At 38.0% G+C, this 16,865-nt stretch overlaps 2 protein-coding genes across 2 annotated transcripts; one reads left to right on the forward strand and one right to left on the reverse strand.

Annotated features, from left to right (window-relative positions):
• LOC104738295 lies at positions 10,231 to 10,791 on the forward strand. Its single transcript, XM_010458490.1, has one exon. It carries the CDS (start codon positions 10,231 to 10,233, stop codon positions 10,789 to 10,791), a length of 561 nt encoding a protein of 186 aa, XP_010456792.1.
• On the reverse strand, positions 12,551 to 13,803 carry LOC109128450. Its single transcript, XM_019234790.1, has 2 exons — positions 13,369 to 13,803; positions 12,551 to 13,264 (listed from the first exon to the last, which is right to left on the reverse strand). Exons 1-2 carry the CDS (start codon positions 13,711 to 13,713, stop codon positions 12,662 to 12,664), a joined length of 948 nt encoding a protein of 315 aa, XP_019090335.1. The 5' UTR covers positions 13,714 to 13,803; the 3' UTR covers positions 12,551 to 12,661.

Consider the following 16,865-nt stretch of genomic DNA (forward strand, 5'->3'; position numbering starts at 1 on the left):
CGGACGTAACACCAAATTGGTCAACTCTGGCACCACGATCGATGTTGAAACGACCCAACCCGTTTTTTAAAAATAATAATAATAAATAATAATAATAATAATAATAATAATAATAATAATAATAATAATAATAATAATAATAATAATAATAATAATAATAATAATAATAATAATAATAATAAAAAAATACCCTAGACTATTGGTCCCATACCTACTAGCCACCTAACCGCTATCAAAACCAAACAGCAGAAAATATTCAATACCAATAAATCATTAAATAACCAATATTCACTAACCAACATTAATTCATAATAAATAACCAAACCACATGAATCAAAGAACCAGCAATCCTAATCATTGTTCTAATGAATCAACTCTAGCAACCTAGCATAACAAGACAACCACCAAATGAGACACTAGAACATCCTCCTCTTCATTGCCTTGATTCCACGATCACACTTTTGTAACATCCGTGTTCCGGGAATAGAATTTGAGATATGCTGAGTAAATCAAAAGAGTGGATTTTAATTAATTTTGGTTTAATTAAATCTTGGTTTAATCTAATTAAACCAAAAACCCCTAATCTCTTTCTCAAAGTCACGCCTCCTCTCCTGTTTTTGCTATTGTCGACATTTTTATGAGAGAGAGAGGGAGAGAAAGGGAGAGAACTGTTAGTTGTTTAGTATAAAGGAGGAAGAGAAGAAGATGAAGCTTTTTCTTTAGAGTAATTAGAGAAACAAAACTGTCAGGGTTTGGAAGAAAGAAGATCCGATTACTCAAAACGTTTGGAAAGGTACTGATTTTTTGTAGAGTTGTAGCTAAGAGATTTTCATACACTCTCCTTTTTACAGAAGTGAATTTGGGTTAATATTTTAGGAGTTATTAGCGGTTTAGTGGGGCGTTTTGTCTCAGTCTCGAATTGAGACCAGCGGGTGTTTCGGGATTGATTTCGGTTTCATCTGAAATCTGATCGTTCCAAAATTTTGTGGGGCGCCTCTGGACGTATCGGCCTTGCTTTTCACCGAAGGGATTAGAAAGTTAACGGTTTGTTTTGATTTCGTGGTTTCACTTGTGAGGTTGTTCTTTTCTGATTTTTCTGGCAGTTTGTTTTCAGTGTTTGTTTATTTGTGTGATTGGNCTCGCTTGGTTGTTGTCTGGCTTTTGTTAGATTACTAGAGTTGAGTCCTAGAATGTTGTTTAGGATTGCTGGTTTTCTGGTTTATGTTGATTGGATCTTTAGTTTATGGTTTTGAAATTATTACGGTTTATTTGATATTGGTTATTGGTTTATTGGTTATTTTTTGGTTTTATTATTTCCGCTTTTGGTGTGACCATGGTTAGGTGGCTAGTGGATATGAGACCACTAGCTTAGATGTTTATTATTATATTTATATATTTATTATTTACTAATTAAAAAAAATGGGTTAGGTCATTTCAGTTTGGTATCAGAGCCCTTACGGTTCTAGGTTTGGGTTCACTAGGTTTATGTTATGATGTTTGGGATTGCATGTCTGGATTGATTATGTGGTTTAGTCAATTGTGTGTGGCATGAAGTCCTAGAACATCCTCTTCGAGCCTACTTGTGATTCCACGGTGAGTTTATGTTTTTGTGTTTTGTTAAGATTGCTTGTTAGCCTCTGTTCTTGGAAGTGCAGTGGTTAGAGGTGTTTAAGTTGTTAGTCGTGGACGTGGGCATTGTTGGGGTCGTGGTCGAGCGGGTTCCCGAGGCCAGCAAGTGTGTGGTCCAGAGTTCCACGAGGAGGTACGTCGTAGGATCACAAGCGTATCAGGAGGGACCAGAGGGGGTTAGCCGGTGAGCGTGCCGGGGGTGCTGGGAATCCAAGTGTGGGGTTGCGGCAGGTGGAGCCCAGGGTCGAGATGATCGCTTGGCGGATCTGTTGGCGTACTGTGGGAGCAGTTACCGAGAGCAGTACCAGTGTAGGCTCCAGTTGTACCACATGTGGCGGGGTGCAGCCGAGGGCTGCAGGTGTTGAGGACTATCCATCTTTTATTAGGAGGATGGAACAGTTGTAGATGACTGGTACGAGATTCTTCTCGAGAGGTATCGAGCCTAGAGGGGCAAATAGGTGGTCATATGCAGTTGGATCAGATACTTCTCTATTGGTGGCTAATCAAGATTGATATGAGAAGTTGAGTGGGCAGGTGTAGCATTGCAATGTTATACTCAGACCACAGGAGGTACTTTTGGTTGGGAGATGGTTATAGTAGTTAAGGATTGTTGCTTCTAAGGGGATGGTGATTCTCCTGAATACCGATAGCTCGAGGGGCTAGGGGCTCCGAGAGTGGCAGAGGGGATTATGTTCCCCTGAGGGGATGAGTAGTTCCCCTAATACCGAGACCTTGAGGATTGTGGTCCAAGAGTGAGACGGTATAACTCGAAGACGCTGGTCTGAGAGTGAGATCGGTATGGTTCGAAGGTTGCGACCTAAGGGTGGAGTTGGGAGCAAGCAAAACCTAGGACGTGAGTATAAACAAATCGATTGAATGTAGACCTCGAGAGATTGATGGTGGTTTAATCTCAGGTTTTTGATGTGTTGACCAATGGGTCAGGGTTTTATGACCAACGCGGTTATGAATGTGTGGCTGTTTCGCCAGGATTGTGAGGTCGGTGTTGCTGGAGTCATGGGAAGGGGACATTGCAGCAGGTTTGAGCCATGAAAGGCATGTTTGCCAGATACATAAGTTAACGAGAAGCCTTCATGACAGGATAATCTAATCGTTGCGACGATGTTGGATTACGTTCATTGGAGATGGACAGGGTTGCTAGATTCAATGTTTTGGTAAGCTTGCTGAGGGAAACAAGGCAATGGTTTGAGTTAGCGGTTTGCAAAGCATTTGATGCGGTGAATCAGAATGTGCGAACGTATGATACTTGTTTGTTTTATTACGCTCATAATGATGATTTGCTGTGGAGAATTGCTAAGCGAAAAGCTAACTCTGTAATACGCTATATTGTGGAAGTTTTCCTAAGAGACAAGTTACTAGAGGTTCTTGGGTGGACAAGAGGTGTTTATATCCGGGTGGAGGTGAGTTGATGTCAGCATACTTGATTATTAGTTTAGTAGAGCTGACGAAGAAAAAAATAGGGGGTTCTTACGTCTTATCACTTCACCGTGGGGAGCGTCGGTGTTGTTCGTCAAGTAGAAGGACGAGGTATGGGCTTATGAGTTCGTGGCGATGCTGTTTGGGTTAACAAATGCGCCAACAGCGTTTATGAGGTTGATGAACAACGTGTTTCAGGAGTTTTTGGACGTGTCTGTCTTCATCTTCATTGACGACTTCCTGGTTTATTCTAAGAGTCCTGAGGAGCATGCAGTGCATTTGAAAGCAGTTCTGGAGAAGCTGCGTGAGCAAAAGTTGTTTGCTAAGTTGAGGAAGTGTAGTTTCTGGCAGCGGGAGATAGATTTTCTGGGTCACATTGTGTCTGCAGATGGGGTTTCTGTAGATCCAGAGAAGATTCAGGCTATCAGGGATTGGCCTAGATCACAGAATGCCACAAAGATCAGGAGGTTTGTGCAGGGTTTTGTAAGCAGAGCACGTCCTTTGACTAAGTTGACAAGGAAGAATGATCCTTTTGTGTAGTCACAAGAGTGCGAGGAGGGCTTCGCAAGCCTGAAAGAGATGTTAACTACTACTCCAGTATTGGCTTTGCTTGAGCAGGGAGAACCCTATGTGGTCTATACAGATGCATCCAGAGTTGGTTTGGGGTGTGTGTTGATGCTGTATGGGAAGGTGATTGCATACGCTTCGCGGCAGTTGCGGAAGCATGAGGAAAATTATCCTACTCATCACTTGGAGATGAGTGCTGTAGTCCTTGCCCTGAAGATTTGGAGATCTTATCTTTATGGTGCAAGGGTACATGAGTTTATAGATCATAAGAGCCAAAAGTATATATTCACTCAGCTCGAGCTGAATTTGAGACAGAGGCGGTGGATGGAGCTGGTGGCGAATTATGATTTGGAGATAGCCTATCACCCTGGTAATGCTAACTTGGTTGCAGATGCCTTGAGTTGGAAGCGGGCGGCTTCGGCTCAGGAGCAGGATATGGAGTCTCTGGTAGGAGAGATCAGTGCGTTGAGCTTGTGTGCGGTTTCTCAGGAGCCCTTGGGTTTGATTGCAGCTGATAGAGCAGATCTGTTGAGCAAAGTGCGGTTGGCTCAGGAGAAGGACTTGGGGCTGGTGAATGCCTCAAAGGATGTTAATTCCGAGTATCAGGTTTTGGCTAATGGTATTGTTTTGGTGCATGGGCAGTTTTGTGTGCTTAAGGATGAGGAGTCGAGGCATGAGATCTTGAGAGGGGCTCATGCGAGCATGTTCTCTATTCATCGAGGAGTGAGTAAGATATATCGTGATCTCAAGAGGTACTATCACTGGGTTGCGAGTGTCTGCTTGTTAAGGCTGAGCATCATGTACCAAGTGAATTGCTGAAGATTCTTCCCATTCCAGAGTGGAAGTGGGATATGATTACTATGGACTTCGTGGTAGGTTTACCAGTGTCCAGGACGTTGATGCGATTTGGGGCATTGTGGACCGGTTGACTAAGTCGGCACATTTTCTGGCCATTAAGAAGACTGGTGGAGCAATGGTCTTGGCTAAGAAGTATGTGAAGGATATAGTCAGATTGCATGGGGTGCCAGCAAGCATTGTGTCTGATAGGAATTCCATATTCACTTCAGTGTTCTAGAGGGCATTTCAGGCAGAGATAGGCAGTCCGAGAGGACGATCTATACGTTGGAGGATTTGCTGAGGATGTGTGTGCTGGATTGGTGTAGCCATTGGGCAGATCATCTGAACTTGGTAGAGTTTGCTTAGAACAACAGTTACCAGGCGAGTATTGGCATGACTCCTTTTGAGGCTTTGTATGGGAGGTCGTGTCATACACCGTTATGCTGGACTCAAGTGGGGGAGAGGAGCATGTACGGGGCAGATTTTGGTGCAGGAGACCTCGGAGAATATTCGAGTTCTCAAACTGAACATGAAGGAAGCTCAGGATCGGCAGAGGAGTTATGCCGACAAGAGGAGGAGAGATCTTGAGTTTTAGGTTGGAGATAGTGTGTATCTCAAGATGGCCATGTTGCGGGGTCCGAACAGGTCATTGACTGCGATTAAGTAACAAGATGAGGTGGTGTTCGGGATACGAAGTTCCGCTAGCATGTTGTTTAAAGGGGAAAGGTTTCCTGATTAGTAGTTGCTAAAAGAGGAAAGTTTCCAGAAAGTTCTAAAAATGGAAAGTTTTATGTGAGTTAGAATTTGTCCATTTTTAGTGGTTGTGAGCCTTGGAGAGGCTAGTGTGGCCTTAGTGGCGGACCATGGGGTCATTTTGTGTCGTGTGTGGCGGTCTTGCGAGACGTGTGTGGCCTTTGTGGCTGGTTGTTTAGCCGTGTGTGGTCTTTGTGGCAAGCTGTTTAGTCGTGTGTGGCCTTTGTGGCGGGCTGTTTAGCCATTGTGTGGCCTTTGTGGCGGGCTGTTTAGCCATTGTGTGACCTTTGTGGTGGGCTGTGTAGCCGTTTTTATGGCCTTTGTGGCGGGCTGTTTAGCTAGAGTGTGGCCTTTGTGGCGGCTGTTTAGCCAGAGTGTGGCCTTTGTGGCGGGCTGTTTAGCCAGAGTGTGACCTTTGTGGCGGCTGTTTAGCCAGAGTGCCTGTTTAGGCGGTCCTTCGGAACCGATGGTCTTTGTGACGGTCCTTCGGGACATATGGTCTTTGTGACGGTCCTTCGTGACAGATGGTCTTTGTGACGGTCCTTCGGGACAGATGGTCTTTGTGACGGTCCTTCGGGACGAGTGGCCTTGGTGGCGGTCCTGTTTAGGACATTTGTTTGGCCTTTGTGGCGGTCTTGTTCAGGACATTTGTTTGGCCTTTGTGGCGGTCCTGTTTAGGACATTTGTTTGGCCTTTGTGGCGGTCCTGATTAGGACATTTGTTTGGCCTTTGTGGCCGCTCGTGGGGCAGTGAGATGATCGTTGTGTGGTCATGAGGTGTTGCAGTGAGGGGAAATGTGGTTGGTAAGACATTGTGTTGTCTTACGCGAGCCATGGGAAGGAAACCTGGATAGGGATAAGACTCGGACGTGTTCAAAATTGTTTGCTCGCGACTCTTGGGGGACTTAGGTTCTCCTAGTACCGTTATATTCTAATACTTTGTGGCTTGGGAGTATGGTTGGTATATCGACTTCGGATGACGACCCGGGAGCGCGTTGTAGGGCGACTCATAACCAAGTATCTCCTCATTTTTTTCATATGCTCGGAATGGATCATTTTTAACTTTAAGTGATCTTACGACTATTGGTGTATTGAGAGGATTTGTTTTATTTATATGAAAGCGTTTTAAAAATCTTTTAGTATATTCCCTTATGAGAATGTTCAATTTGCAAACCAAGACAAAACTTTGTTTTTCCGACATCTTTCATCTCAAACTCTCCTTTCAAATAGTTTGTTGCTTTCTGTGTTTCTTCTTGAGTTCCAACGGTATTTAGATCATCATCAACATAGACCGCAATAATTACAAATCTGGATATTGTTTTCTTGATGAAAACACAAGGGCATATAAGATGAGTCATGTATCCTTCTTTAGTTAAGTGCTCACTAAGACGATTATAACACATACACCCAGATTGCTTTAAACCATATAATGATCTTTGTAATTTTAATGTGCATAATTCTTTGGGTTTAGATGTTAATGCTTTAGGCATATTAAATCTATCATGAACTTTCATATAGATACCACTATCTAATGATCCATATAAATATGTTGTTACAACCTCTATGAGACGCATCTTTAGATTTTTATCAGCCGCTAGACTCATTAAAAATCTAAACGTGATTGCATCCGTAATGGGAGAATATGTTTCCTCTTCATCAATCTCATGTCTTTGAGAAAAACCTTGGGGCATGATACCCTGAGCTTTTTACCTTGTTACCTTGTTTTCTTCAATACGTTTTCGGACGAAATCTCATTAATAATCAACAGTTTTTATACCCTTAGGTATGGCCACAATTGGTTTGAATACATTTCTTTTGTTAAGAGAATCAAGTTTGACTTGTATAGCATCTTTCTATTTTATCTAGTCATGCCTCTTTTGACATTCATATAGTGAATTTAGTTCTGGATCTTAGTTTTCTTCATTTATTTCCTTTGACACAAGATAGGAAAAAAAAATCATCTGTTTTCTTTCGATTTCATATCTTTCCATTATGGATATAATTGATAGAAATCTCATGACTTTCGTCAGATTCATGATGCTTTATATTGGTGGAGAAATCCATTATGGATATAGTTGATAGAAGTCTCATGACTTTTATTCAGATTCATGATGCTCTATATTGGTGGAAGAATCATGATTTGTTTTTTCCATAATATTTTATGTCATTATGGGAGTGTCTTATAATTTTACTTTTTTTTTTTATTTTCCTAAGGTTTTTATCCTTGGCACCAATTGGTCTACCACATTTAAGTGTATTCTAGACTCATCTGCATCATCATTTTTTCCATGTTCTTGTGTGATTTCAATTTTAGCATGAGCATTTGCTGCTGGTATATGTGATTTAGTTACCACTTTAATATCTACAAATGCATCTAGTAATTGATTGGCTATACTCTCTAAATGCATAATTTGACGAATCATGTTTTATAATACACAAAAGTTTAAGTCCACGTTAGTGCGAGGAGCCTCCCAATCGAATTATTAGAGATATGTTTCCGCAAACCACTTTTGCGAACTTCTAGTTTCGACCGATTTGTGGGAAGTTCAAGGTGTAATAATGATGGTACACACCATTTGATATCCTTTTCAATTTTTTTATTTTCTCCCTTAGAACCAATTTTTTTTTTATCAATATGAAAATCTGCAAAACGTGCAGTAAATACGTCACCAGTATGAGGTTGTAGGTATCGTATAATTGATGGAGAATCACAACCAACATATATTCCCAACATTCTATGTGGTCCCATTTTAGTACGTTGTGGGGGATGCAATCGGTACATAAACCGCACAACCAAATATTTTTAGATGAGAAATATTTGGTACTCGACCAAATGCTAATTGTAGTGGAGAATAGTTATGATATGCACTTGGCCTTATACGTATAAGTGATTCTACATGTAAAATAGCATGTCCCCATATTGAGGGTGTTAGTTTTGATCTCATGATTGATGGTCTTTTAATTAATTACAGACGTTTAATTAAAGACTTCGCGAGGACATTTTGTGTGAACATGGGCTATAGGGTGTTCAACATTGTCTCCTCTTACCATACAATAATCATTGAATGCTTGGGACGTGAATTCACCATTGTTATCTAATTTAACTCTTTTAATTGGATAATCAAGACACTGAACTCTTAGTTTGGTTGACAAAAAAAAAAGAACTCTTATGTTGATTATTTGAGTCATAAATCTCGCAAATGCCATATTTCGAGATGATAACAAACAAACATGTGACCATTTACTAGACGCGTCTATCATTACCATGAAATACTATAATGGTCCAAATAGTGGGTGTATAGGTCCACAAATGTTACCTTGAACTCTTTCAAGAAAATTTGGTATTTCTTTATCGATTTTTGTTGGTGATGGCCTTATAATCAATTTTTCTAGAGAACATGCAACAGATTTCATTTTATTCCCCTGATAAATCTCTTGGGGTTTCATTGAATGTCTATGTGAGCTTTCTATAATTTTTGCATCATCGTGGTGCCTGAATGACCAAGGCGATCATGCCACAATGTGAAATCATCATGATTTCTTTTGATCACAACATGTGATTCAATTGAATTTATGTATGTATGGTGCAAAACCGATGGGAATCCTGGTAATTTTTCCAATACATGTCTTTTTATGGATTTTTCATAAGTAATGTACATGTACTTCTTTCCATTCTTAGTTGTTGAATGAGTACCATTTCCATGAAGGTATATGTTTAAAACTCAACAAATTTCTCTTGGAATTGGGAGAAAATAATGTATTGTTTACTGAGAACTTTGTCTCGTTAGGTAATGCAAATTTTGCTTTACTAATCCTTTCAATTAAGTCTGTGGGACATGATATTGTATTAACAAGAAAATTTGTTGATCTTAGATCAGATAAATATTTTATATGTTTCAGAAATCCGAATAGTGTGTTCCACTATCTGTTATGCCACTATATGTTATGCAAATGTCTCTAAGATATGTCTTAGATCTATTTCCTTTTGTTTGAAATAATTATAATCGGTTAATAGGAATTGAAAACAAATTTATTCATGAAGCATAAAGCACACAATAATTATGCATGATAGGTAAAAGAAGCACACAAATATGAGAAATTTCAATCAAACATCGACTTATTTATGGCATAATTATCAGAAATTTGAGTATCATAAAATAAGCATTTTAGTTTTCTACAAGGACATCCTCATCGAGATTGTTTGCAAAGTCAACTGTCTCAAGGTGGGTTGTATCATCAGAATGTTGCAAAAATTTTACTTACTTTCGTTTACCTTTAGCGCATTTTGTATAGAGCACAAAGATGTGCAAGTGTTCGGCAAACCTGAGACCAATGTCCCTAAGTGCCACATCTGAAACAAGCACTCTCGTGTTTCTAAGAAGTACTTGCTTAGATGTCTTTTCCTTTCGGACTCTGTCCAGAGATAATTTATTGGTATGACTTCCAGCTTTGAGGGTTATAATTTCTTCCGCATCCATGATAGTTTCGACAGCCGCGTCCTCGAAAAGCTTTATTTTTTATCATTGGGTTTTTAACATCCAATTCATTTAATCAGGGAATGCTTTTGATCTGGTGGGTCGAGACATGTGACTCTTGATAATGAGCTTATTATTCTTTTCAGCTATTAAGAGCACCACAATCAAATCTGAGAATTTGGTATATCCACACAACATATATTGTTGCTGCAATGTAATGTGTTTTTTGTGAAATGTGGTGTACAGTTTCTCAAGCCTTTGAGATTCAGTGATGGTTTCCCCACAATATCTTAGCTTAGCAACAATCCCCAACATGACAGAATTGTAATTCATCACTTTGTCAATGAAACAACCCTTCCCGTTTTTTTTTTTAATAATAATATTAATTCACTAGTGGTCCCATACCCACTAACAACCTAGCAACAATCAACAACAGTGGATAACCAAAACAATTCCATTAAACCAATAAGAATTCCAATAATAACATTCCAATAACCAACAATCCAATAATTCCTTTGTTAGATAGCATTAGAGAAATGTTAACCCGCTGGTTTTATGAGCGTAGGGCATTAAGTGAGCAGCAGAACGACCCTTTAACCGTTGAGGTGGAGAAGAAGATTTCTAGAAGAATAGAGAAGGGTGAAAATGTTAAAGCTTATCCTATTTCTCAATTCATATTACAGATTAAAGGTAGAGGAGTAGATTTTATTGTTGATTTGGAGAAGAGGACTTGTTCATGTGGAAAGTTCGACATAGGAAAACTTCCTTGTAGACATGCCATAAAAGCATGTTTTAGTATTGGAAAAATTCTGTACCCATACGCTGATGATGTGTTCACTACTGCTGCATGGAGATCATTGTACGAGGAAACCATTAATCCTATAGGTGTTCCTGAAGATGAATGGTGTGTTCCCGAAACTATTGGTGATGTAAAAATTGTACCACCTGAGACAAGAAGAGGAGTTGGTAGAAGAAGAAAAAGAAGATATGAATCAGTGGAAGACAAGATAAGATTGTCACAAGGAGCGAAGAGGCGTAAGTGTGGCCGTTGTGGTAAAGAAGGCCACAATAGATCGACATGTGAAAACACGATCTAATAATAGGTTTGTTCAGCAACTTTTACACATCATTTCAAATACATGTTTTAGTTTCTTTAATTTAACATTCATTATTTTTTTTCATCTTCGCAGGCTGGTCTTGCTAGTAAAATGGAGGCTAATCTTTGAGGATTTATGATGTAGTCTTCTTCGTCACTATTTGGAGTTCACATTATTGGATATCTTATGTTTTTTTATTTTGAATTTCTTATGTTTCAAATACATGTTATTGGCTTTCTTATGTTTTTTTATTTTGAACTTCTTATGTTTCAAAATAATTGATGTTTTGTTTTGGATGTTATTTTGAATTTCTGATGGTAAACAAGATTTTGTTTTGAACGTTGTATTTGTCTTAATCATAGAGAACAATTAAATGGTAGTGACATATTAAACAAGCTTTTGTTTTGGACGTGTTTGAAATATTGATGTGTGTGCTTCGTTGGATTTATGTAACACGTAAAGCTTAAAAACAAAAGCTAAATAAAATTTTCAGCAATAAAAAACATGACGTGAGTGACATACTACAGTCGTAATAATAATCCTAGCAAAATCGTAAATTTAACTAAGGTCTACAATATGAGGCAATATAGATGGAGGCTCATACTTTCCCATTCGCTCAATGAACACAGGATCAGATGCTGCTTTCCACAAATCAACTGCAATCTTCGTACGAGCTTCTTTAATGTTGTCATCGTTTATCAAACTCATATCTAGGTTAAGCATATGACACTCTATGTATTTAAGTGCATACACTCCGCAGTCAGAGCATGGCTTATTAAGATTTGGTGGCACTGAAGCAAAAATGATAGAATATGGAGCCACATGAAGATATTTACCATAGGTTTGGTCTGAACTTCCTTCACAAGTCGAGGGATGAGGATTGCAAAAGGATCTACATGACTTCTGTGGGTGCGACCAGAACAATCAAATACTTCAACTGTTCTTAGGCCAAAATTAATGCACAGAGATATCCAGTGATTATCATTGACGAACACAGGAGTGTAAACTCTGTCGAAGTCTAATGCCCATTTCTTCCCCGTCTTTCCATGAGAAGGCAAGTCACCGTTGGCATAACCCAAGATCATAGAATCCCATTTGTGGCCTTTTTTATCTTTGATAAACTTCAAATATTCGATTTTGATTTGCATGCTAAACAGACAATTCATGAAGCCAACACGATTTGACTTCAGTCGGCCTAAAGATGTATTCTCCCGAAATATATACATCATAGCATCTATTTCCTGGAAAAAAATATAATGGACAAAAATCAAACGTTGACAATAAAAAATATATTGACAAAAATAATTGACAAAAATAACATGAAACGTACGTGATTCCGAAGCCAAACGTAGCTTGTCATGACTCGACTTAGTAATTCATCATTAATTACACTCGGGCCCAACTTAAGCATTCTGCAAAAAGAAAACATTGTGCATAAGCCTCATTGAAAAAAATAATAGGAAAAACACAATTGAACAACTTACCCCAGTGTTCTACTCCATGCTGCAAAAGCATTGAATCGATCATCAGAAACAAACACCAAAACAGAATCCTCATCATGTTCACCCTCGTTTCGAGGACTCCGATTTCTGATGTCATCTTTGCACAATACATTATGTGTAGGATCAAACCCAAGTACATTTGTCTTTTGAGCTAGGTGTCCTACTGTTTTTTGTAAAAATTCTTGGGAATCCAAATTAAGATCTATTTCACTATGATGAGTGAAAATATCATCAATTAAAAACGATTCATCCTGTCAATACAAAAAGTTTAACAAAAATATTAACACAAATTATTACACCCACGTACATACATATCCGATTACATATTCTTTTAGAGTCTTAAAAAAAACACAACATAACATAGAGATTTAAGTCTTACGTACCACAGATTTACCCTTCTTTTCTGCTGGAATGGATGGTTGCTCAACCGTGGCTTGAGTGCTTATTGTAATTCCAGCTGAAGTTATAGCATCCTTCAACAGTGAGACATCCTTTTCTATTTTTTCCAATCGACTGTCAACCTTCTTCTCAAAACTCTTGAAACAAGTCTCAAACACATTAATAAAAGACTTCATTTGTTCATCTGTTGCAGCTCGATGTGTTGTTGCTGCTCGCTCATAGAGCAGTTTCTTTTTCCTCCTCTCTGCACCATGATCAGGTTGTCTCTTTCTCTTGCAACCTGACTCTTCGTCATTAGCAGCTTGCATACTCTCACCACTCTTTGTTGCACTAGACCCTTGATTTTCTTCGCACACCTCACTGCCAACATCATCTTTTACTTGATTATGTTCACCGTCCACATCATCAACTCGTACAGTTCCCCAAATATGGTCTCCAAAATCATTTCCAGAACTGATCTTAGCTTTCAATGCATCGACTTCACCATTGCTAGTTTCGTCACGCCATAAAAACTCCATGGAGTCAACAATGTCATAATCGCCAGTAATAGATATGTATGGATAAACAATATCCTAAAATAAAAAAAAAAAAAACTGTTAGAACTTAAGATTAAACAATGACATCAACTATTAACAAAAAAAACATGTGATAAGAGTTGGGTTGGCAAAGAAAGTACCTTTGGTCCAAATGTACTTTCTAGTTGGATGATATCATCATATGATACTTTGGCTGCGCCTTTCCAGTTAGAACATCGAGGAGCTTCTCTAAATTCTGTGATAATCTTTTCTCCCAACAACTTTCCAATGTCTGGAATTGCCTCCATCACCCATATTTGAAATGCATATGAGAAACCATCTAATGCATAGCTATTGATCTTCTTCAAATCTTCTCTTTTTTCTATGATAGACTTAGCAAGACTTTTAAAAGCTTTAAGACCCCAAGGATAAGTCCTCACCTTATCAAGATCCATTACCATCTGGATGTATTTGAGTGGAATATACTTTTTCTCATCCTTAGCCATAACCAACCCAGCTATCACAAGAAGATACACCAATCGGATCTTATCTACCTCATTCCATTTGTGAATTACAGGTAAGTGCACATCAACCAAGCTCTTAATGCTAATAGTCGGACCTTTTCTCGTCATCAATTTGCTCCAAAACCCACCATCATCTTTCCAATTCTCTAAATCACAACTAGAATCGGCAGTGTATTTGTGCCCAGTCACAGCATGAAACTCTTGCATTGAAAATCTGAGTGGCTTCCCTCCAAACACAAACCATATCTCTTTTTTTTTTCTTTGTAACCAATTGCCTAGACATCATGCTGTGTATCAAACGCCCTGAATACCCTAAACCATTCTCGTAGATTGCAAAGACATGTGAAAAGACTGGATCATTCTTCACTTTCTCATACTCTTTAGGTAATGCTTGTTTGACTTTGCCCAAGATAGAAATTCGACAGGAATTGTTAATCTTCTTCACTTGTGGCTCAAATCCATTTCTAAATAGGCGTTTAGAAAATTCTGTTTCCATAGCTACACAAAAAAAAATTAAGAAAAATGAAATTCATTAGTATGAATCCAAATCCCTATCCTAACACATGATGAACATGATCGATTAGCTATATTAACTGTAAACTATTTTTAAGTTTACAATCAATGAAGTCTTAACATATAGAAACTATATTGACATCAACCAAAAGCAAAACTTGGAGGCCGATACATTATCAAATTTGGGGAAGAAAAAACACAAATTTCAATCGATACATTATCAAATTTGGGGAAAAAAATTGTCCCACAACAATCAATCACATATAGAAACTATATTGACATCACCCAAAAGCAAAACATGTGTTGCCGATACATTATCAAATTTGGGAAAAAAATCAAATTTGGGGGAAAAAAACACAACCACAACAATCCAAACAAACAATTGCATGCATCGATTGAGAGAGAGAGGAATCGATTGGAAATAGATTTGGGGAAAAATTTTGAAATAGATTTGGGGAAAAAACTCAATTGTGTCGAGAGAGAGAGAAAGAGAGAGAGAGAGAGAGAGAGAAGCTACCGGAGTAGTCGCCGGCAGGAGAAGCTACCGGAGTCGTCGATCCTCGCCGGTAGGAGAAGCTACCANACTTTCTCATACTCTTTAGGTAATGCTTGTTTGACTTTGCCCAAGATAGAAATTCGACAGGAATTGTTAATCTTCTTCACTTGTGGCTCAAATCCATTTCTAAATAGGCGTTTAGAAAATTCTGTTTCCATAGCTACACAAAAAAAAATTAAGAAAAATGAAATTCATTAGTATGAATCCAAATCCCTATCCTAACACATGATGAACATGATCGATTAGCTATATTAACTGTAAACTATTTTTAAGTTTACAATCAATGAAGTCTTAACATATAGAAACTATATTGACATCAACCAAAAGCAAAACTTGGAGGCCGATACATTATCAAATTTGGGGAAGAAAAAACACAAATTTCAATCGATACATTATCAAATTTGGGGAAAAAAATTGTCCCACAACAATCAATCACATATAGAAACTATATTGACATCACCCAAAAGCAAAACATGTGTTGCCGATACATTATCAAATTTGGGAAAAAAATCAAATTTGGGGGAAAAAAACACAACCACAACAATCCAAACAAACAATTGCATGCATCGATTGAGAGAGAGAGGAATCGATTGGAAATAGATTTGGGGAAAAATTTTGAAATAGATTTGGGGAAAAAACTCAATTGTGTCGAGAGAGAGAGAAAGAGAGAGAGAGAGAGAGAGAGAAGCTACCGGAGTAGTCGCCGGCAGGAGAAGCTACCGGAGTCGTCGATCCTCGCCGGTAGGAGAAGCTACCAGAGTCGTCGATTCTCGCCGGTGGGTTACAAAAGGGTGTCGATATCTCCTGAGAAAGAGAGAGTAATGCCGAGATTTTTTATTTTTGGTAGGCGAGTAATGTCGAGATTTTGTAAAAAAAAAAGAGGAAATGGATTAAAAAAAAGAAGTATTTTTTTTATTAAATTTAGAAAGTATACAAAAAAGAAGAAATACAGAAAAAAGAAATTTTGGTTTTTTCTACAATTAAAGGTTTAATTGAGTTATTAAGGGTATAATTGAGTTTTTTTTGTATTTTAAAACCTACTCTACACTTCAAAAAAAAGCATAATGGGACAAATTGAAGAAAAAATATCCTTTTAAATCAATTTTCCCAATTATTATGTATTCAAATGCCATGGAGCGGGAGAGCCATGCTTTGGTAATAATATATGTCATGTTGGTGAAGTGATTGTGAACAAAGGGTCATGAATTTCATGTTTTAATTTAGTTATTTTGTATCGTAAATAAATTGAATAATATAAAAGAAGATGGTGTATAAAGCTAATGGGGAGAGAGAGAGAGAGTTATTACATTTGATGCTTCATTTTGTTGTAGAGGAAAAGTGTATTTATGAACGTACTCGTATATATAGTGAGGAAAATAGACATATAGAACTATGGTAATAAATGTTAATGGACTCCATTTTAAAATCAAGGGAGATTTATAAAACCAGGCACTTTTTAGTAGAGAGATTCAGAATTAGGCATTACGATAGTAGAAGGTAGCCCTAAGACTAAATATTCAGATCCGTTTTGGGGATATGACCGAAAAAGGTGATTGTTGTTGAATCTTCCATTGAAGCAGCTTCTTTCTTTGACCCGATTAAAGATGAAAAAGAGGAAGAGCTGGCAGAGTAATGAGAAAGAGGGCGGTGGAGCAGTGAGGAAGAGGACGGTGCTGTTTTTGATTTTGAACAAGACACCTCTGCTTTGTTACTTAGAGGAAGGACATTGGTGTGAGACAATTTTTGGTCCTTCAAATTTAATAGTAATATTTTGAAAGTTTTTTATTTTTAGTATGAGCATTGGTGTCTATTTGTATTTGGTCCCCCGAATAAAATAATAATATTTTGAAAGTTTAAACATTAATTTAAAATTGAAAAACAAAAACATACAATTAAGAAATTAATAACAGAAAACATAAAAACATCAAAACAAAAACAAACATTTTATTCAATTCATAGAAATTTTAAAATCAATCTTTATTTTCTGGAAGATGTCCAAAGTTAGTCCAAATATGCTCAATCAAATCTTGTTTAAGTTGGTCATGGGCTTGTTTATCCCGAAGTC

This window comes from Camelina sativa, chromosome 13, assembly GCF_000633955.1.
Source record: "Camelina sativa cultivar DH55 chromosome 13, Cs, whole genome shotgun sequence".
NCBI classification, from domain to species: domain Eukaryota; kingdom Viridiplantae; phylum Streptophyta; class Magnoliopsida; order Brassicales; family Brassicaceae; genus Camelina; species Camelina sativa.

Coding starts and splice junctions, on each gene's coding strand:
- LOC104738295 (XM_010458490.1), top strand. CDS start 10,231: ATGTTAACCCGCTGGTTTTATGAGCGTAGGGCATTAAGTGAGCAGCAG.
- LOC109128450 (XM_019234790.1), bottom strand. CDS start 13,713: ATGGCTAAGGATGAGAAAAAGTATATTCCACTCAAATACATCCAGATG. Junction 13,265..13,368: donor AAAGTACATTTGGACCAAAG/GTACTTTCTTTG, acceptor TTTTTATTTTAG/GATATTGTTTATCCATACAT.